General features: G+C 41.8%; 1 protein-coding gene across 6 annotated transcripts in view; it reads left to right on the top strand.

Moving 5' to 3' along the window:
* The window catches only part of ATP11A (ATPase phospholipid transporting 11A), a 110,059-nt gene that overhangs the window by 44,358 nt on the left and 42,439 nt on the right, over positions 1–23,262 (top strand). For all 6 annotated transcript variants that reach the window (XM_053384400.1, XM_053384399.1, XM_053384403.1 and 3 more), the window contains exons 2-10: positions 7,315–7,437; positions 9,697–9,786; positions 10,963–11,043; positions 11,707–11,814; positions 13,568–13,696; positions 14,455–14,558; positions 19,554–19,604; positions 21,033–21,097; positions 21,933–22,014. In XM_053384400.1, coding sequence (XP_053240375.1) covers positions 7,315–7,437; positions 9,697–9,786; positions 10,963–11,043; positions 11,707–11,814; positions 13,568–13,696; positions 14,455–14,558; positions 19,554–19,604; positions 21,033–21,097; positions 21,933–22,014 — 833 coding nt within the window. The remainder of the gene's footprint in view (positions 1–7,314; positions 7,438–9,696; positions 9,787–10,962; positions 11,044–11,706; positions 11,815–13,567; positions 13,697–14,454; positions 14,559–19,553; positions 19,605–21,032; positions 21,098–21,932; positions 22,015–23,262) is intronic.

Raw genomic sequence — 23,262 nt, 5'->3', positions numbered from 1 at the left:
TCGATCCTAAGTTCACCTGATCTGATTCCTGGAGACGCAATTGTCTCTCATCCTCAGCTTGCCTGTAAGCTTCACAGTTATAACAATCAGAAGCCTAGCATGACGAGACAGGACAGCAGCACCTAATGGGTAAATGAGACGTCATTCTTTGAACATTAAATCAAAACAGGCCTCTTAGTTTCCTACACAATGAGCTGCATCTGCTTTTAAGCGGCGAGTGTGCTCTCTTCGGTTGCAGATGAATCCGATGAGAACAAATGTAGAGGAGGGAGGAATGGTGTAGCATTCATACCGAGGGCAATGTGTGATTTTCTACATTGGCTGTACGGATTTTAGATGCTTAGAAGAGCAGGGGCTGCCGGTCTATTTCTGTGAAGTGACAGAACAACACCGTTTCAAGTGCGATCTGAAAAGCAACGATAATTGCTTCATCAAGGTCAGAACTCTGCAGCATTTTTACAGAACTCCCATCATGTCTGCAAGCCAAGTGTTGTTATCTCATATCTGAGTATCTCAATGCATGGCATATCCTTGTGCCGGTCGCGTTGAATAGTAAACCGAGAGACGTTCATTCAGAGCTAGGCCAGGCACAGCTTTCAGTCAGCTTACCATCTGCCTATGTTCTTCCTGCTCCCCTTGAGCAAATGTTCAACAGTATAATGCAGGGTTATGCTGGTGAAAGGCTGGATTTCTAGGGTATCTGTTAGCATAGTGGCTGTGAGCCAGAAATTCTCTGGTTTGAAGCCATGAACTCATTGTATGGCAATAGTCAGGCTACTGTTCTCCAGTCAGGGATACCTTTTCAAGCTGTATTGTGAAGCATTCAGAACACTCTCGATATATTCTTTAAAAATTATTATGGTCTTATTAACAATTTGGGAAAATACTCTCATTTTCAGATCTTAATCATAATTAACCCGATATTTGATTAGCTTGATCACATATCTTTGGCAATTTACAAAGCAGAATGCCTGATTTATGATTTTAAAAATTAATGGGAAGAAGATTTGCCTATTCAAGCTATTCGAATATTGCACTAAGGCAAATCTTCTTTCCATTAATTTTTAAAATCATAAATCAGGCATTCTGCTTTGTAAATTGCCAGAGATATGTGATCTTTGCAAAATCAGCAATTCACCCCTCCCTAATGTGCGACATTATCCTGACAGATGAGAACAAGAGTGATATTTCAGTATCATATGAATGTGTGAGATGAAAATCGCATAATAATAACTGGCTCACTTTAGTGAGGCATAGATAGTGGTCCTGCTAGCACTTAGGAGGTTATAGTCATTGTTAATTCTTTATTAGTGCATATATGGTATTCCAGACAAACCAACTGTAAGAGATCCTGTCCGGCACAGGAAAAGGGAGACCATTTTGGTGAGGCATGGTGCTCAGCTCCCACACTCATTGCAGCCATGGCTGATGGGAGAATGCTAGGCATTGCTGGGCAGAGGGCAGGTTCAGGCTCTCAGACCATATCTCAGTGGCTGAGAGGAGATAGAGAAGGATGGGAAGCCAACACCATCCTTTCATCCCTTGGAATATTGTCTGATGGTTGTTCAAAACCACCAGCTGTGCCTAAGGGCTAGACCAGAAATGATGAAGCAAGTGGCCAGCCAGATGATGCTGAACTCCTAACACCAATTAGCTGCAGCCTATATGGCCAATGGTTGGAGTAGGGTCCTCAATCTGTTTCCAGACAGTAAGTCCACCTGGAAGAGATGTTCTCGCAGCCCAGTGCTGGACTCTGGGTTTGCATTGCCTGCACATGCAGCAAGCATGTAGCAGAGCCACAGGACTGCTGGATACCAGGTTGAGAATCATGCAGGAGCCATTCCCTGCTTCTGCACATGTGTGGTCTGCTGATTATATGATGGCCCATCTGTTGAGAATTCCATTCCTCCCATGCTGCAGATATGTGGGATTGTTACATGTCACATGTCTGTTTACATTCCAGCACTGATTATTGGAGTCTTGTGAGAGGAGATACGCTGTTTCCGCTCTGTATAGCTTTTGCAGTTCTCTCTCCGACAGAGAGAGAAGCCATGTTTTTCTTTGTTCTGTTACGTTTGCTCTAATTTGCAATAAATTAGGCTTAGATGTTACTCCTCAAGGCTAAGCTTCTGTCTGAACTCTGCTTGTCGTGTGCTCATGTCCCTGGACATGGGCCACATCAGTGTGACGGGAGACCGGAGTGATGAATCCCAGGCGACGCTGCATTGGGGGGGTGAGGCACCAGGCCTTGGCATTATCACTCAACACCATCATATGATCTGATGGAAAACTCCATATATGTGTTGCTCATAAGGTTTTATATACCGTGGTACCTCAGGTTACATACACTTCAGGTTACATACGCTTCAGGTTACAGACTCTGCTAACCCAGAAATAGTGCTTCAGGTTAAGAACTTTGCTTCAGGATGAGAACAGAAATCGTGCTCTGGCGGTGTGGCGGCAGCAGGAGGCCCCATTAGCTAAAGTGGTGCTTCAGGTTAAGAACAGTTTCACGTTAAGTACGGACCTCTGGAACGAATTAAGTACTTAATCCCACTGTATGGGAACCAACACTTATGTTCCCTGTATCTCTCGACATCACACCATCCTCTTCCAAATGCATGACAAGATCATACTTTTAGTAATCCAGCAGAGTTAAGGCCATTGGCCATTGTTCTCTCAGTACCATATTTTGATGGTCATTTAGCCCCTTTCCCCACCCCATCCATTTCATCACTTAAACTTAGCCGACACCATACCATCTACTGCAGAGAGCAGAAACAACCAAAGCACCAGCTTAGAAATACTTCTAGAACAATTCATAAGATAAAAGCAAATGGGCATAAGATAAATACAAATGGGCTTTTCATGTTAACAGGCGAGGTGAAAAAAATACCTGAAGTTTTATGCCAGTCTTATCTGGAGGACAGCTGGGATATTTCTTGACCTAATGTAAGTTAAGCAACTAAGCAAAATTGTTTGAGCCCCTCCAGGCTTGTTTCCTTTTTTAAATAATGTTTTTTTAGTACCTTGCCAGATAAACAATTGTGAGTCAAGCGACAGAGTATGAGCCCTGAACGCCCATCCTAGCTCATGCAATGAGCAAGCTGTTATAAACTTCTCAGACTTGTTTCTCAGAATGTAAAACGGCAATACTTGTAACCTACCATATACAGGTTTTCCTGTGAGGATGCAAATGTGGACTTTGAATTCTGACAGCTGTAGCACCAGTGAGGTTAAATGTTAACAAATTTAGTGTACCATAAGATTTTGTAGACTTGCCCGTTAAAGTTTATGTCACAAAAGCCTTAAGGTATCACAGGGTTTCTCCCCTCTTCCCTTGTTTTTTCCTGTTTGGGCTACAGCAAATCAATGTAGCTCTTCCCTTTGAATGGGATAATGGGATAGTTATTCCATTGCTTGCATTTTCTTTTCTTTCCTTTTTTTTTTTTTAAAAAGAAACATTATTATTCAGAAAACTGAATACTTCACTGAGTTTGTTGTGAGCACTCCCATTTTATTTTTTAAAAGTTTTCTATTATGTTAAAAGTTTAATGGCCTTAAACTGAGAAACAACGTCGTACTTAAATCATCATTCAAGCTTGATGAAGCTAGGAGTCTTGAATATGTCCTTTTGTATTTATTCAATTTGTATACCATTCTTTATCCAAAGGTCCCAGGGCAGTGTACAATATTAAAAACATATTTTACACAGCATAATAATAATAAATGATATAACAGTCACAGAAATAACAACAACAACAACAAAAAAACAACAACAGGTCCACATTTAAAAGGTCATAGGTTGTTTAATGGCTAAAGACCTGGATAAAGAGGAATGTTTTCACCTGGCACCTAAAGGCATGAAATGATGGCTCTTGGCAAACTACTCTGAAGAGAACATTCCACAAATGGAAAGCCATCACAGAAAAGGCCTATTCTTGTGTTGTCGCCCTCCAAGGTTGAGCAACCTGACCTTCGAATTTTGCTTGAGCTGAAGTTTCTGAACCGTCTTCAGAGGCACCCCCATGTATAACACACTGAAGTAATCTAACCTAGAGATTACCAGATCGTAGGGCACAGAAGTGAGGCTATGCTTGTCTAGATAGCAGCATAGCTGGGCCACCAGCTGAAGCTGACAGAAGGCACTCTATGTCATCAATGCCACCTTTGCCTCCAGTGACAGCAATGGGTCCAGGAGCACCCTCAAGCTGCGTACCTGCTCCTTTAGAGGGAGTGCAATCCCCTCAAGAGCAGGCAGTCTTCCATCCACCCAGTCTAGGGAACCACCCACTAACAGTGTCTCAGTCTTAACTGGATTGGCTCTCACCCAGTCCAGTACCAAGGCCAGACACCGGTCCAACACATCCACTTCCATACCTGTAGATGTAAAGGAGAAATAGAGCTGTGTGTCATCAGCATATTGCTGACAACACACTCCTAAACTCCTGATGACCCCACTCAGCGACTTCATATAGATATTAAACAGCGTGGGGGGATATAATTGAACCCTGAGTGTCCCCACATTGAAGGCCCTATGGTGCTGAATAACATTCCCCAAGCATCACCCGTTGAAGACGGTCATCCAAGTAGGAGCGGCACCCCTGCAAAGCAGTGCCCCTCACCCCCACCCACTTGGATTGGATCCCCAGGAGAGCCAGTGTGGTGTAGTGGTTAAGAGCGGTAGTCTCCTAATCTGGGGAACCGGGTTCGCGTCTCCGCTCCTCCACATGCAGCTGCTGGGTGACCTTGGGCCAGTCACACTTCTCTGAAGTCTCTCAGCCCCACTCACCTCACAGAGTGTTTGTTGTGGGAGAGGAAGGGAAAGGAGATTGTTAGCCGCTTTGAGAGTCCTTAAAAGGGAGTGAAAGGCGGGATATCAAATCCAAACTCTTCTTCTTCTTCTACTGTGGTCAGTGGTATGTGAAGCAAAGACAGCATAATGGATCTTCCACCAGTTTTTGGGTTCTGCATTTGCTGACAGGGCTGAAGCAAGAAAAGTAATGCTTCATCATTGATGTGCCAATGGAATAGGGTTTCGGTACATTGAGCTTTAAGTTATTATTAGAAACTCATAATGCTTAGGTTTATTTATGGTTTCTTGGATGTACCTTTTAATGGGCTTAAGTAATAGCATATAAAGCAGTGGATACACTTCACTGCTCTTCCTACTTCGCTGCAGTACTTTTTCCTTTCCTTGCAGGGATATCAGTGTCACGGTCCAAAGGAAATCTAATACAGAATGGTAGTTTGATGGGGGGGGGGGAGTGCTGTCTTGGGGTGTTGTTGTTTTTTTTGGTAGACATAATAGCTGTTCGTATATAGTATATTTTATATCGATTATTGGCAATAAGCAGTATAAGAGAGCCTTTTTGTTCTACTGTCCTCTAAACTATGTAGTACCCTCATGAGAAGAATCAAGTTCTGTTGAATAATGCCTTTAATAATGCATGACTGCTTTTGTTATTCAGTATTACTTTTGTTGAACAAGGCACAGGTTGCCTTCTCTGTTCTTGAGCATGTGGTGTAAATTACTTAAATCTGCATTTTGGAATACTTTGTGTCCGTCCCCCCCCCCCCAAAATCGTTCTTCGTTCATGTTTTGTTATATTCTTATGATAAACTGTGCAGAACTTGAAGTCTTTAGCAAAAAAATTTCAACAGGCTTATACAATCTTTTTTTCCTAATGTGTTCTTTGGCCATTAGTGATTGTCCCCTATGACATCATTGAGAGTTTGACAAGGTCTGAACCCTGCCTTTACCTCTGTTCTGACCAGTTCACACCAGAAGGCAGGATGGTGTGTACAGCACCTTGGAGAACTCCAGTTGAACAACTCATTCATACGAAGATAGACTGAGTTTTCAGGATGAGGCCCTCCCTCCAGCCTGCCCCTTCTCCACTCCTCTTTCTTAGAAATGTGAAATCTTAAAGGACCAAGTCCCTGGCTTAAAGGGGTGTGCTTTTTCTTTCTATGGCTTCCCATCTGGTGCAATCTCTACAAGACTGTCAGGAGCCAGAGTCAGCAATAAAAAAACACCAGTGTCAGTGAAGTTAACTATTCAGAGAAACCAAAACAGCACAGGCCTAGGGATCACAACAACTCTTCCCAGTAGGTCTTGCCCCAATGAGACAGTCGCGAGGACTGAAGGTCCCTGCCTCTCCTGGTTCCTTCCCCAGCAGCCTAAGGCTCCTTCGCCTTGTGCCTCATTCTGGGAAACCAGCGGGAAAAGGAGCTGGTCACAGCAGAAATGGGAGAGCCTGGCTTCCTTACCAGCCTGACTTATTGCTGGCTCTTGGCCCCCTTCCACTCCAGCCTCCACTTCTGCCTCTGATTCTGGACTGCTCTCTGTCCCAGCCTCTACCTGGTCACTAAACCTATCCTCTGAATCTTGAGTTTGAGGCTGGGGCCATTACAACTTCCTTTTAAAAAAACACCATTTAAAATAAATTGAATATAAAGTCTTAACAACTCTTTCCTTAACAACTCCTACTAATTCCATACATCCAAAATAATAATGCGTAGAATCATGGATACTTCCGTACATATATATTTTAGAAGATTTCAGATAAAGGCCTTCTACCTTTTGTCCTCATATTAGGGTTCCCCATCCATACTTTATGGTTTTCATAATCTTTTGTAATCTGCCATGGCGGGAGTTTGCATCCCCGCCCCCAAAAAGGCAGCATATAAATCTTTTGAATAAATAAATGTGTTACACTCCCCCAGTAAGCAGGGCTTCATAGTCAAGCCCTCTTTCTAGAAGCGGTGCTGCAGTTATTTGTCGCATAGCTTCAAAACTTGGAAGAACTTCACAAGTGGCCCCTCAGCTTTGCAGTTTGCAGAGAAAACCCAAATATGCGCAAGCCCTGGCAGTCTCCTGAAATAGCTCCTTGGATTACAGTGCACATGATTAGGGAAATATGCTCAATATGTATTCAGAGAGCTGGGATGTGTCAGTGTGCATGCCTTTTCTTTTCTTCTTAGAGTAATATGAGGACAAAATATAAAACTCGCCATTTAGAGTAACAGATTTGAATTGTGTGGGTTTGCCTTTATTGCTCCAGGGGTAAGGGACTTACTGAAGGCAATTAAAGGCAGGATTTTGACAGCTCACTCCTATGTGTCATCTAAGTATCGCTCAGGAGAAGATAGGCAAAGACTTTGGGGGGGTGGGGGCATTAAGATTTTGACAGCTATTAGAGAATGAAGGATCAACTGATGCCAAGAGACGGGGCTAGCCAGTTCAGTGTATGACTCATGTCTATGCAGAACTACAGACTGAACTAAAATGACACATTCTTTTTTCCACAGTGTGCTGGAGAAGAGAATTGGGTGGACAATCGGACTATTTATGTTGGGCATCGTGAACCCCCTGCAGGCACTGAAGCGTACATTCCACAGAGGTATCCAGATAACAGAATAGTCTCCTCAAAGGTAGAGTGTGTGTTTGCATAATTTGCCTAATGCTTTTGACTCTGCTCTGTCAGCTTCCTTTTTCATTTTTCCACCAACAATTTTATTTTTTGCTTCCTGAGCTACCTTTGTTTACCAGCAGCTGCTCGGAAAGGAACTATAATAAAAAGTAGATGTTGCTTCCCACCATTAAAATTTGCTTGTAGTCAAATTGTCACTAGTCTGTGCTCTTACAAGACAGTGCTGATCTGTTCTTACGATACACAGTCATAACAGACATTTTTCAGAAATATCTAGCAGGGCAGTTTCCAGAGGACCAGAAGAACAATTTGCCGCTGGGCTGCTTTACCTGCGGCAAGTTGTAATTATCGCTGCGTGAACAGCTGAATGACAAACAACACCTTCCAGTCTCTTCTCTTCCTATCATAATCACAGCATTCTTAACCCAGTGTCAGGACCCTGTGGGGTCAGGCCTGCAAGCAGTCAGTGGGAAGTGCTGGGTGGCTTCAAATCAGTTAATTAAATCAAACAAGTCAGGATTGGGTACATCATCAGGTCAGGCAGAAGTCCAGAGCAGCAAATAGAAATCAAACGGATGAGAGGTGGGTGGGTGCGGTTAAAGGGTCAAGCAAAAGTTGGGAATCCAGGGAAAGGAAAAGGAAGCAAGGGAAGGCACAGGAATGTGCATGTCTAATCTGTGATGAGTGACCTCTGGCAGGGTCCTAGATCCCTCCCACCTCCTGTCCAAAGGTTGGAACGTGCTAACAAGGCTTTGGGAAGGAGGTGAGAGGAATCTAGGACCTCATGTCTCCTTCTCATCTAGACCTCCTTCCCATCTAGACCTCATGCCTCCTTCCCAAATCCCAGTGCCTCACTTACCTTGCTTTGGGAAGGCAACAGCACCGCAAAGGCTGATCACCAGATGTTGTTGAGGGCCCATTAAAAAAGGCCTTGAGGACACACATTGGACTACCCTGTGCGAACACTGCCAGTTGAACCCATAAGAATAATAGACTCCCATGTTACATTTTATAGTTAATTTATCATTCTATCTGCATTTCCTATTAAGCTATATTTAAAAGGACACTTTGCTTTACGGGCCGTTCTCTGTATGTGTCAGAAGAGCTGTCTGATTGTGTTACTGACTTAATATTTAGCGGAAATGCCACCTGCAGGTCATATTGGAGCTCACTTGCTCAGAGGCATGTCAGTAGTGGCTAGCCAGCTGCAGATAGAATATTAATAATAGCTTTCTGGAATTTTGTTGCTAGCATTTGTGTGATATTGACAGATGTCACCCCCATTGTGAATCTTATCACTTAACCTGGTAGTTTCAAGTAGAGACATCTACTGCTGATGGAAGGTGAATGAAGAAGCAAGCATGAGTAGGAGGTATAGCAGGAATTGAGGATCGTGGGAAGGAAATATATTATCACCCAGGACCAATATGAGAAGAGAAGTCATTGGCCTATTCCTCTAGAATTAGATCTGACCAGAGGAGGAATAGCATGAAGTTCAGCAGATGGTTTCCCTTGATCCAGGCCTGGGTCTGCTGGAAAGCTCCCAATCTCATAGGTAACCATTTCTAGAAAGAGTCGCAGGTGAATTCCCCTTGAATCTCCAGCAGATTTTCTCAGTCTTCTCGAACAGGATGGCAGCTACACCCGTGAGCCATTCAACCATGTAAAAAATTATTAAATTATTAAATTCCCTACTCAAAACAGATGTTCCTCCCCCAGCCAGGACATCTGTTATTTCCTTCTGGGTCCCATGCTCATTTGTGGTGTTAATTCTTGGTACATCATTTGCTGCTGGAGTAGACCATCCAAGTATGGTGTTCATTCTTCTACACATTCCAAAGTTGCTCCATGAATTCCTCCTAATACTCTGCCCATGTTCCTCAAATAACTGTCAAATCAAAAAGGTGAAGTTCATCCCTTCTGAAAAGCAGGGATTTGATATGTCAGTCTGCTTAATAATGCCAACTGCTTGCCTCAAGTTATGCAATTTACTTAAATTAATAATAATATTTGCAGATATGTTTTGTGTTTACTTAGAGCAGTTAAGTTTATATATGCCATTGATCCAGGCAAAGTTAATTCTGCCAAAGTTCTGTGTAAATCAAGATTTAAGCTTGATTAACTTTCTCAGAACTGGGATCTATATATAATTGATTCCCCTGCCCTTTTAAAGCCATTAGTTCCTAATGTATACCATTTGATAAATTTGAAAGCACAGCATGTCATCAACAGTCCATTTCTGCCTCTCTTTTTCTTTTAGTACACTTTTTGGAACTTTGTCCCAAAGAATTTATTTGAGCAGTTCCGAAGAATAGCTAACTTTTATTTTCTCATCATTTTTCTTGTACAGGTAAGATATACACATTTCTTTCTTTAGTTCTTTCATTTAAAACAGGATATACATATTTGATATGGATGTCTAAAATTAAATATTTTGAGTCTTCAGCTATGTTTTATTTTTATAGGGGTAGAAAGGGAATTTGTCATAAAGTGTTTTTGTCTTTACAGTTACTTACATGTTTTATGTTGTGAACCACCCTGAGACTTGCAGGTATAGGGCAGTATACTACTACTACTAGTAGTAGTAATATCACCCTGCCTTTCAGGAATGTACATCCCATATCCTCAATGTGCATTTAAAGTGCTATTATACCACTTTAACCGTCATGGCTTCCTGCCAAAAACACTGGGAACTGTAGTTAAGAGGGCTGAGAGTTGTTAGACTCTCACAGACTATTCCCCTCACTACAGTTTCCTGGGTGGTTTAACAACCAGGGAACTCTGGGAATGGAGCTCTGTGAAGAGGATAGGGAGGGTCTCCTAACAGCTCTTAACTACAGTTCCCAGGATTCTTTGGGGGAAGCCATGACTATTAAAGAGGTATAATAGCGCTTAAAATATATGGTGTGGATGTGGGCTTAGCTATACATAGGTGAAATTAGAAAATAATAGGGGGGAGGGAACCATGTTACCTAATCAATGCAACGTACAATGGACTATGCAACAAGTAAGATGCTTTTCCAAGAGGCTAAATGGTATTCCACTGCAAGTGGAAAATTGAATACTTAACATTCCACTTTCCAGGTACTGTATACGGTTCTGCTTAAGCTGTGTTGGTATTCTTTGTGTTGCTTTGGCTCAAGGTCACTTTATACACTGCTGTGTGTACAGCAAACATATGTTTGCAAACAGTTGAATTGTGCAGGCTTATTGGAGGTCTGTGATTAATTTCAGATCCCTGTCAAGTGTACGCTCAGTGGTAAGCCAGATTTGCCTCTGCATAATATGTGGAGTAGCTGCTAGTACCATGCCTTCTGATAAGTTAATTAAGTTGAATTAGTCAACGTGGCCAAACTCTTCTAAGATGTTATGGAAGTGATGTGTAAATCACTGGTTATCATCTTAATGTTCAGATGGTTCAGTTTTAATGATTGCAGAGTACTTTATCAAAGGCTGCTAATAAGGCCATTTTTAAAAAAATGCTGTTCTTTAGAAAATGTATGCTAATTCTTTTTTCCTCCCCTAGTTAATTATTGACACACCAACTAGCCCAGTGACAAGTGGGCTTCCACTTTTCTTTGTCATCACTGTAACAGCTATTAAACAGGTAAGAGCATTGTCTGTTAAAAGTGAAAATAGTATAAATTCCGCATGTTTTTTTTAAGAAATATATATATTTTTTATTCATTTCCTGAGATATTGTTTTTCTGGATACCATGTGAGTGCAACACCAACCAGGCAACCATCAGCAGTATGGTAACTTTGCACCTGATACACCATGGGTAGGCAAACTAAGGCCTGGGAGCCGGAGCCGGCCCAGTTGCCTTCTAAATCCGGCCCGCGGACGTTCCGAGAATCAGCATGTTTTTACATGAGTAGAATGTACTTTTATTTAAAATGCATCTCTGGGTTATTTGTGGGGCATAGGAATTTGTTCATGTTTCCCCTTCAAAATATAGTCTGGCCCCCCACAAAGTCTGAGGGACAGTGGACCGGCCCCCTGCTGAAAAGGTTTGCTGACCCCTGTGATACACCATTATGATCAGGAGCGGATGCGAATTGAGTTGGAGTCATGTCATTTTTAAAAAAGGAAGTCAGCAAGCAATCATCATAATTTTCGAACTCCTTCTCTGTTCCCCACCTCCGCCTCTTCCCCACCTTACACTTTTGAAATTACAGTTTCTCCAACAATGTTGTACAAGTCTAATACAAATGATAAAGGGTTACCTTTTTGGGGAATTATAAATATTTAATTGGCTATTTCATTTAGGGCTATGAAGATTGGCTTCGTCACAAAGCCGACAATGCAATGAACCAGTGTCCTGTTCATTTTATTCGCCATGGCAAACTGGTTAGAAAGCAGAGCCGCAAACTCAGAGTAAGTGCCATGTATTATTCAATATATTTCTTGGATGGAGATTACTTGAGTTGGTGTGTCAGAAAGAGAGAGAGTTGGATACAATTCTCCATGATATATACTCCATGAGTATAACTTTCTTCATTTCATAAATATTGTTTCTGCCTGCCTTTAAAAGAAAAATTAGTCCCATGTATCAGGTGGGCTACGGTAGAACACAGCAGAGTCTTTTATGAACCAGGGTGAAGACTTTGCTTCAAAAAGAGGATCAGGATGCAAATAGAGAAATAGTTATTTTGGGATCCTCATCTGTCACTAAAAATATGCAACAGTGGTGGCGGGAGCTAGGTGACCCATAAGAGAGCAGCATCACTTGTGGCCTTTTAGTGGTTGATGTTAAGTACTGAGTACACAGGTGTATACCTTTAAAATTGGTTACTAAAAATCCAGCAGTGGCAGTGGCATGAGTGATAACCACCTTGGAAATGACATCTCATGTAGAGTGCCACAACTGCAGTTGGCAAAGTTTTAGTCAGAGGTTAGTCCTTCTTTAAATGGGGGAGGGACACTGAACAAATCTTAAGCTATCAAGCTTAATTGTATTAAGAAGTATAGGGTGTTCCATATGTTTAAAAAATTACATCATGGAAGCCACTTCCACATAGGAATTTCTGCCTTTCATTTCTGTAATTCAGAAATTGCCAGGAAACCCAAAGCAGAAAACGACAGCAACCCTAAAATAGCTCATTGAGTACTGAGCATGCTTAGTGAGCATGGAATGCTAACTAACTGTTGGAGTGGGAAAAATGAAAAACAAGGGCTGAGCAGGGAATAAAATGCAGTTTTCTAGATGAGTGCATAGCTTGATGGCTGCCTGAAACACTTGTTTTATTTTAGTTCTTGAAAGCACAGCATTCCCCTGTTGTTTCTCCTTAATATCTAGTATTTTGAGGTATATTGCGTCCAAACATGGGTGCTCGTTAGTTGCCATGGCTAGGAAAAGAATTGATCACATCTTTGTAAATTATGTCATTTAAAATTCTTTGAAAGGTTATTTTGTTTGCCAAGTAGGTCAATGAGAAGGCTGTGCCAGATGATTCTGTCTCATTCCTCTGGAGGGAGAGAGAGAGAGAGAGAGAGAGAGTTAGTTAGTTTTGCATATTATTTTACTCCAACAAGAACATGAAAAATGACTGTATTTTTGGTAGAAATGTGCTCACATTTTTCATCCTGCTCTAGTTTAAGCAGAGCTTAAACACACACACACACACACACACACACACACACACCTGCATAGAAGTACCTTGTTCTGAAATAATGCAATAGGATAATTTTGGACATTTGGTTGTTGTTTTTTTAAAAAAGCAACCTTTTCTTTTCTTTTTGCAGTCCTAAAAATGATAGTTTGTTGAAAGGTTACCTATGTTCATATAATCCACAGAAGGGTATACTAATTATGTTACAGCATGGATAACTTCTTATGCATTTGTAATTAATAGCTGTTGTTAACTCCTTTTTAACCTCTGTAGGTAGACTTGATAGCCATAGCCGTAGTAGGAGCTGGCAGTGAATGTTTACGTGGAAGCAAGTCTTACCGCATCAAAGAGCACTTATTCTCATACAAGATGTATGGGATTGCTGCCTCAGTCCCTGAGGCACAGGCAACTGCAAGAAAGACAGGGACAACAGTGGATTTTCGTTTTTTAAGACACTTGGGATTGACAACTTAAAATGCTTTCTTAAACATTGACTGATTACACTCTTCTCTTCCCAGGTTGGAGATATTGTAATGGTAAAAGAAGACGAAACATTCCCTTGTGACTTAATATTTTTGTCCAGTAGTCGGGCAGATGGAACATGTTTTGTTACGACAGCAAGTTTGGATGGTGAATCCAGTCATAAGGTGAACAGCATTTGATGAAATGTCAATATAAGGGTTAAAAATAGGCACTGAAGGCTTCTGCACTAAATGATGTACATATGACTATTAGAGTGAATAGCTTAAACTTGTTATCCTTATACTGTTGTACCTTGGAACTCAAATGCCTGAAAAAATTGGCTCCCGAACGATCGAAATCCGGAAGTGAGTGATCCGGTTTTTGAATGATTTTCGGAAGCAGAACATCCGACCCGGCTTCCAATTGGCTGCAGGACCTTCCTGCAGCCAATCAGAAGCCATGCTTTAGTTTCCGAACGTTTTGGAAGTCAAACAGACTTCCGGAACGGATTCTATTTGACTTCCAAGGTACGACTAGTGAATTTTATTTTGTAGGGTTGTAGATTTTGTCATTGTAAAAGAATATAAAACATTCCCCTGTGGCTTTACAGTTTTATCAAGGGCAAATAGAATATATTCTGTTAATAAACAAAACAATCACATTTGGGAACACGCTTGAAAAATTTGATTGCTCCTGTTTGTAAATATGGGCTGCTGCAACAGTTTAAAACTTGGTAATTGTAGTTTTCTATTAATATTTGACTCACTTTGCAACGTGCTATGGAAACCTCGTAATAATTTAGAATTGCAGAATTTTACAATAGTTGACCATTGCACTCATGACAGAAGTTGGTTTGTATCCCCCCCTTCATTTTCAAAATTCTCACTTCAGTTTCATAAACACCTTGACTTGATACTGAACTACACTTTATTGTCCATTCTAGACGTATTATGCTGTCCAAGATACAAAAGCCTTTCAAAGCGAACAGGATATCGACACATTGCATGCTACCATTGAATGTGAACAACCTCAGCCTGATCTTTATAAGTAAGAACATGTGGTAATTATTTTCCTGAATTGTCAATTGTCCCATAATTATGTATACTGTGTTATTTATATGATGTTAGCCGCTCTGAGCCCGGCTCTGGCCGGGGAGGGCGGGGTACAAAGAAAATTTGTTGTTGCTGTTGTTATCTAAGCAGCATATATAGTACAGTTGAGTTGGTTCCTGTCTCTTTCCTTCTTTCTCTTCCTTTGGAGAACTGTGTGTGTGTGTCTCCTGACTCCCAGCTTAGTGCTGGCAGGCATAAAGAAAACACCTTAATTCTCACAGGTGAATGTGTGTCTATAACTGATAATTAGGTGAGAATGCTTTGAGTGACATTGTAATTGAGATAGATTGAGCAAAGGAGCCAGGAACATCAACAACTACTTGCAGGTACCAGTTTTGTTGTTGTTTAGTCGTTTAGTCGTGTCCGACTCTTCGTGACCCCATGGACCAGAGCACGCCAGGCACCTCTGTCCTCCACTACCTCCCGCAGTTTGGTCAGACTCATGTTTGTGGCTTCGAGAACACTATCCAACCATCTCATCCTCTGTCGCCCCCTTCTCCTTGTGCCCTCCATCTTTCCCAGCATCAGTGTCTTCTCCAGGGAGTCTTCTCTTCTCATGAGGTGGCCAAAGTACTGGAGCCTCAGCTTCACGATCTGTCCTTCCAGTGAGCACTCAGGGCTGATTTCATTAAGAATGGATGCGTTTGATCTTCTTGCAGTCCATGGGACTCTCAAGAGTCTTCTCCAGCACCATAATTCAAAAGCATCAATTCTTCGGCGATCAGCCTTCTTTATGGTCCAGCTCTCACTTCCATACATCACTACTGGGAAAACCATGGCTTTAACTATACGGACCTTTGTTGGCAAGGTGACGTCTCTACTTCTCAAGATGCTGTCTAGGCCTGTCATTGCCCTTCTCCCAAGAAGCAGGCGTCTTTTAATTTCGTGGCTGCTGTCACCATCTGCAGTGATCATGGAGCCCAAGAAAGTAAAATCTCTCACTGCCTCCATTTCTTCCCCTTCTATTTGCCAGGAGGTGATGGGACCAGTGGCCATGATCTTCGTTTTTTTGATGTTGAGCCTCAGACCATATTTTGCGCTCTCCTCTTTCACCCTCATTAAAAGGTTCTTTAATTCCTCCTCACTTTCTGCCATCAAGGTTGTGTCATCTGCATATCTGAGGTTGTTGATATTTCTTCCGGCAATCTTAATTCCAGCTTGGGATTCATCCAGCCCAGCCTTTCGCATGATGTATTCTGCGTATAAATTAAATAAGCAGGGAGACAAAATACAGCCTTGTCGTACGCCTTTCCCAATTTTGAACCAATCAGTTGTTCCATATCCAGTTCTAACTGTAGCTTCTTGTCCCACATAGAGATTTCTCAGGAGACAGATGAGGTGATCAGGCACTCCCATTTCTTTAAGAACTTGCCATAGTTTGCTGTGGTCGACACAGTCAAAGGCTTTTGCATAGTCAATGAAGCAGAAGTAGATGTCTTTCTGGAACTCTCTAGCTTTCTCCATAATCCAGCGCATGTTTGCAATTTCGTCTCTGGTTCCTCTGCCTCTTCTAAATCCAGCTTGCACTTCTGGGAGTTCTCGATCCACATACTGTTTGAGCCTTCCTTGTAGAATTTTAAGCATAACCTTGCTAGCGTGTGAAATGAGTGCAATTGTGCGGTAGTTGGAGCATTCTTTGGCACTGCCCTTCTTTGGGATTGGGATGTAGACTGATCTTCTCCAATCTTCTGGCCACTGCTGAGTTTTCCAAATTTGCTGGCATATTGAGTGTAGCACCTTAACAGCATCATCTTTTAAAATTTTAAATAGTTCAGCTGGAATACCATCACTTCCACTGGCCTTGTTATTTGCAGTGCTTTCTAAGGCCCATTTGACTTCACTTTCCAGGATGTCTGGCTCAAGGTCAGCAACCACACTACCTGGGGTGTACGAGACATCCATATCTTTCTGGTATAATTCCTCTGTGTATTCTTGCCACCTCTTCTTGATGTCTTCTGCTTCTGTTAGGTCCTTACCACTTTTGTCCTTTATTGTGGTAATCTTTGTACGAAATGTTCCTTTCATATCTCCAATTTTCTTGAACAGATCTCTGGTTCTTCCTATTCTGTTGTTTTCCTCTATTTGTTTGCATTGCTCGTTTAAGAAGGCCTTCTTGTCTCTCCTTGCTATTCTTTGGAAATCTGCATTCAATTTCCTGTATCTTTCACTATCTCCCTCGCATTTTGCTTGCCTTCTCTCCTCCGCTATTTGTAAGGCCTCGTTGGACAGCCACTTTGCTTTCTTGCATTTCCTTTTCATTGGGATGGTTTTCGTTGCTGCCTCCTGTACAATGTTACGAGCCTCCATCCATAGTTCTTCAGGCACTCTGTCCACCAAATCTAAATCCTTAAACCTGTTCCTCACTTCCACTGTGTATTCATAAGGGATTTGACTTAGATTGTATCTTACCGGCCCAGTGGTTTTTCCTACTTTCTTCAGTTTAAGCTTGAATTTTGCTATAAGAAGCTGATGATCTGAGCCACAGTCAGCTCCAGGTCTTGTTTTTGCTGACTGTATAGAGCTTCTCCATCTTTGGCTGCAGAGAATATAATCAATCTGATTTCGATACTGCCCATCTGGTGATGTCCATGTGTAGAGTCGTCTCTTGTGTTGTTGGAAAAGCGTGTTTGTGATGACCAGCTTGTTCTCTTGACAGAACTCTATTAGCCTTTGCCCTGCTTCGTTTTGATCTCCAAGGCCAAACTTGCCAGTTGTTCCTTTTACCTCTTGATTCCCTACTTTAGCATTCCAATCCCCTATAATGAGAAGAACATCCTTCTTTGGTGTCACTTCTATAAGGTCTTGTAAGTCTTCATAGAATTGGTCTATTTCAGTTTCTTCAGCACCAGTGGTTGGTGCATAAACTTGGATTACTGTGATGTTAAAAGGTCTGCCTTGGATTCGTATCGAGATCATTCTATCATTTTTGAGATTGCATCCCAGTACAGCTTTCGCCATTCTTTTGTTGACTATGAGGGCCACTCCATTTCTTTTACGGGTTTCTTGCCCACAGTAGTAGATGTGATGGTCATCCGAACTGAATTCGCCCATTCCCGTCCATTTTAGTTCACTGATGCCCAGGATGTCAATATTTATTCTTGCCATCTCATTTTTGACCACCTCCAACTTACCTAGGTTCATGGTTCTTACATTCCAGGTTCCTATGCAATATTTTTCTTTACAGCATTGGACTTTCCTTTCGCTTCCAGGCATATCCGCAACTGAGCGTCCTTTCGGCTTTGGCCCAGCCGCTTCATCAGCTCTGGATCTACTTGTACTTGCCCTCCGCTCTTCCCCAGTAGCATGTTGGACGCCTTCCGACCTGAGGGGCTCATCTTCCAGCGTCATAACTTTTATATGCCTGTTGTCTTTGTCCATGGAGTTTTCTTGGCAAGGATACTGGAGTGGCTTGCCGGTTCCTCCTCCAGGTGGATCACGTTTGGTCAAAACTCTCCACTATGACCTGTTCATCTTGTGTGCCCTGCTCGGCGTAGTTCATAGCTTCTCTGAGTTCTTCAAGCCCCTTCGCCACGGCAAGGCAGTGATCCATGAAGGGGGGTACCAGTTTTACCAGATGGCAACTAGAAAAAGAAACAGGAAGTGCCTCAAAGAAAAAGTGACTGCTTGCAGGCTGGAGCCGCTGCTGTTGTATGGTTGCTGCTGTCTCTCTGATACTCCATTTGATCAGCAGCGGGGTGGCGTTTGGAATCAGCAGAATGGTTGTTGTTGTTGTTTAAATAGTAATACAGTCTTACCTCGGGTTGAAGTAGCTTCGGGATAAGTATTTTCGGGTTGCGCACTGCAGCGATCCGGAAGTAACGGAGCGCGTTACTTCCAGGTTTTGTCACTCACGCATGCGCAGACGGTCAAAATGACGTCACACGCATGCACAGAAGCGGTGAATTGTGACCCGCGCAGACGCAGGTTGCGTTTGGTTCTGGATGCGAACGGGGCTCTGGAACGGATCCCGTTTGCATCCAGAGATACCACTGTAATATTTTCGAGCAAAAAGGGGGATACAGTGGTACCTCGGGTTACAAACATTTCGGGTTACAGACTCTGCTAACCCGGAAGTAATACCTCGGGTTAAGAACTTTACCTCAGGATAAGAACAGAAATTGCGATGCCGCGGTGTGGCGGCAGCAGGAGGCCCCTTAGCTAAAGTGGTACCTAAGGTTAAGAACAGTTTCAGGTTAAGAACGGACCTCCAGAACGAATTAAGTTCTTAACCCAAGGTACCACTGTATATAAAATTCATAATAAAGAAATATTCCCATATAATTGCAGGTGTTAGGTTGAATCAGATCACAAGGCCTCAGCAATCTCTGAGGGGAAAAGCCTACCTGGAAGCAGTCATAGGAACTCAGGCTTACCTTTCTCCTAGTATCTCTCTCCAGAATCTTACTCCATTGTCTCTGCGTAATGTCAGTGCACCCTTAGAGATAATCGCTGTTCACCATCCTGAAATTTTGATTTTCAACATCTTGTCACAGTATGTGGAATTAGAAGTCAGGATATGAATACAGTTCTCCAAATGAAAGAAAACCACTACTTAGACTGTAATCTTATAAACTGCTTTGAGGTTTTCTACAATCAAGCGGTATATAAATGCTATGAAGTAAACAAATATATGATGAAACGAGGGAAATAAGTTTTGGGTGAAAGGGCAAGTTCATTTATTGTGGTGTTCCGTTTTGCGTTTGCATTGAGGCACCCAGGGACAGCTAAGGATACAAGCTGTAGAAGTTTTGCATTGAAGCAGGGTTTGGAATGCAATGCGTTTCAAAGGTGCATTTGTGATTCATCTCCCTAGAGGCAATAGCTGAACTTATTTGCATGCAAGGCTGTACAATTACTGGAATACTCTTCTCTGCATTCCTACAGGCATAATGATATTGAGGTATTTCCTAATCTGTTTTTCCTCTTGCAGATTTGTTGGTCGGATAAATGTTTACCATGACAGAGACGAGCCTGTTGCAAGGTAGGACTTAAAATATGCAATGCCTGGGTTATTCAATCCTTACCATAAGCAAATACTATAGGACAACCTGCCAGGCAGTGTTTTTCCTCCACCCTTAAAAAGTTTTTAAGACCTGATGGTGTTTGATTTTATTGCTAAATTTGTGCTGCAATATATTGCATTTTAAGAACTTTTATCAGTGTCACCCAAAGAACTTTGGTATTGGGGTTGCGTGCATGCATGTGCACCTGTCAGGGCTAGTTAAATTCGGAATATATGCAACAAAACAAGTGAAACCGTGGCACGTTGTAGCAGAGAAAAGCAGATGCGAAGAATGGGCATGAAGACTATCAGGAGCACTGAGTTTTCTTTGAGATGGTGGCTTCATTATGCTGAAAAAGCTGGGCCAAGAGCCTGATGCGAATCCCTTTCTGCCCACCCGGTTTTTTCTTTGTTCATCAGTATCAGGGAGCAGATCATCAGGGAATGAAAGGCACATAGTTGAGAATGACACAAAAAGTACTTGATTATGTATGGCTGGGCACTGTGTATGGGGACGAAACTCTATGCGGCTTCCATTGAAGCTGCCAGTGGAGGAACAGATGCTAAAATTTTGGCAGCTAAATACAAGGTTAGATGATAGGATTGGTGAACATCCTTGTCTTGCTTTTACCAGAATGAAATAGCGGCTAATAATCTGCCCCCATCCTACTCCAACCCTCAAGTGCAACCAACCATAAAAATGAGTATACTCTAAGTGAGTCCTTTTTAAAAAGCCTTTAATGTGCTGTTCTTAGAATGCGCAGAAGTTCTTTTTTAGCTGGTTAACCGCACTACTTGAGTTTATAGAACATTTTGGTTTTTAAAGCACTGATGGTCTTAGATTAAAATCTTCTGCTAAGGTTGCCAGTGCTTAAGTGCTGAAATGCTAAAGAAAGATTAATGCCATCCATATTGAGTTCACGTGGCATTTCCTTTTAATATTTTATGGGTTTATACGCTGGTTGTAGTCTTCCTACTGATGTCATGCTGTTTTATTATGCATTTGTATGCTTTCTTTTAATGCCACCCTGAACAATTTTTATTAAAATACAGCTAATAAGGCTTGTATGTAAAAATAAGTATTTTTTTTAAAGCCCTGACTTGAATCCTCACATTTATGAGTAAAGCTCTTATCCTACTTTACTGGAAAGGACTTTTTAATAAGAAGTTTCGGGTTTGTACCAATTGCATGACCTGCTTTTAGCATTGAAGAAAACATATAACTTCCATACAGGTGAATCAGGATGAATACTCTATATAAATGTCATCTGGAGGTGCCCGCCATTTCAGAAATGTGAACTTATTTTCTTTTCTAAACTTAACCTTATTTATTTTGTGTTTAAAACACTGCCTTCATTCTGCCACTTCAGACAGTTAATTAATATTTGCCACTTATTACCTTTGTAGGCCATTGGGATCTGAAAATGTGCTTCTTAGAGGAGCTACGTTGAAGAACACAGAGAAAATATTTGGTAAATTACTATAAAAGCAGTAACAGTCCTAATTCAGAGATATAAATGAGAAGATTTAAGTTTCAGCAGCATCTTCTGATGTCGTACAGAGGATATTCTGCTAAAAAAATAAGAAGTGGGGAAAAACAACCCATTGAAAAGGACTGTTATCTGTTTTGATGGTGGTGGTGATGGTTTAATTTCTATAACACTGAATATATTAATATATATTATATTTGGGGGCTGAAAATAGTGTTCTTGAAATCAAATCATTCCTGAATAACCACTTAATTCTGCAAATATTCACTGCTTGTTGTTGTTCTTTCCCTACTTTTTTAGTCTGTAGCCATTTTTCTGGGTTGTCTTTCCCCCAGATTTCGTCACACTGGCCATCTCATCAAATTGGGAGATGTCATACAGTAATTATGGCATTGCATTATGTAGCCAATCCGATTTGGTAATATGATTATGGAGGGAAAACAGATGATTCCTGCATCAGCATTGCCCTCAGTCTGAATGGATGAACATTTTTTGTGCCCTTCTGGAATAAATCTGCTAAAATGCTAGATGTGTTTTATTGCCCTAACCCCCCCCCCCTAAAAACTTGAACAAATATTATCCCACCACTTCCAGTTTCAACTGAGCCCCGCAGCTGAATGTATGCAGTTGTTAATGCATCCATTAACAGACTCACTAAATCAGGCCCACAGCTGTGTCTCCTACACAATCCTATCCTTTTTAATAGAATTTGTAATTAGCTGCATTAGCTAGCAGTTGTGTGTAATATTACATAATATGCACATGCACCCACATCCATATTTTTCTTTTGATGAAATAGTATTTCTGTTTGTTCCAGGTGTTGCTATCTACACTGGCATGGAAACAAAAATGGCATTGAACTACCAATCAAAATCTCAGAAACGATCTGCTGTGGAAAAGTAAAGCTATGAGTGCTTCTAATATGCAAATATGTGTGGGCAAGATCAGAGGGAAGCAGGAAAGGAAAGGAAATGTCTGCATGATGTGAAGCAGCGAAAAACCCCTATCAGTGTTTGTTTGTTTTGGAAATAACTAATCGTGTCGTAAGCCTGCTATGAAGGTTTTGTTCTTCTGCTGTTTGTTCGTACACATTGGGATACAGTCATCACTTGATTGCCAGTTTAAAACTGCTAGCTTTGAAAAGGTTCTGATCCGTGCTATTTTTCTAGAAAAAGAGATGCCGGAACTCACCTTCCTTGTTCTCTTATGATGGCAATGGCACCAAACTGAGAGGTGCCGGAACGCAGTTCCAGCGAGTTCTAGCTGGGGGAAAAAGCCCTGCTTCTGATGCCATTCCTGTTTGTACTTGTCTTGTTCTTTTAGACAAGCATGAGTTTGTTTCATACATTATACTGGAAAATATTTGGGCTTATTTCTGAACCAGTCAAAATTGGATCCACTTCATATCCTCCAATCCCCACAAACCCCTTCCCTTAAACCAGGGCTGCCCCAACTTTTTTCAAAGAGGGCCAGATTTGATGAAGTGAACCAACCTTTTTTTACGACTTTACCCCAAAGTTATTTTTTTTTAAGGATTTGACCCCAATAAATAAACTGCCACAGGAGGGGCCGGATAAAACCGTCTGGGGGGCTGAATTAGGCCCCCCAAAAGGACTTTGGACTTGCCTGCCTTAAACCTTACTTAATAGGGTACTGGCACAGCCAATGGCAGCAATAAGCTATAGGGAGAAGAAAAGGAGGGGCATTCTGCTCTTGGGTGGTCTGCCATGCTGCAATGTAGCACATGCCACCCTTCAAAGCCTCTAATATCCCAAAGAATGCACAGTTTCCCCATAGGGCTCCTAGGTGCTGCATTGCAGCATACCAGTCTGTTAGAGAAGGGAGTGGGGAGGGAGAGTCCTTTCCCAGTGACTTACCATCTGCAAGGAAACTACCACTGCATCTGAGCTGGAGAAGAATTGGGGGAACAAAATGATTGCTTCGTCTTCGTAGCAGTCATGATTTCCCGTCGCCGGAGTACAAGTTTGGTGGCACCTCTAACTATACTGGGTGATCAATGCTTGCCATTAACCACACAGTGGTTTATGCAAAATGCATGTAATATAACACAACTCTGAAAGGCCCACCAGTTCCTCCTCCACTGGTTTGCTTCTGGAAACAGCCAAATGTACAAATTTAAAACACCT

The sequence above is a fragment of the Podarcis raffonei genome, chromosome 4 (genome assembly GCF_027172205.1).
Source record: "Podarcis raffonei isolate rPodRaf1 chromosome 4, rPodRaf1.pri, whole genome shotgun sequence".
In the NCBI taxonomy this organism is placed as follows: domain Eukaryota; kingdom Metazoa; phylum Chordata; class Lepidosauria; order Squamata; family Lacertidae; genus Podarcis; species Podarcis raffonei.
Note: the sequence above shows the minus strand (reverse complement) of the source record. Positions and strands in the feature narration are given on the sequence as shown.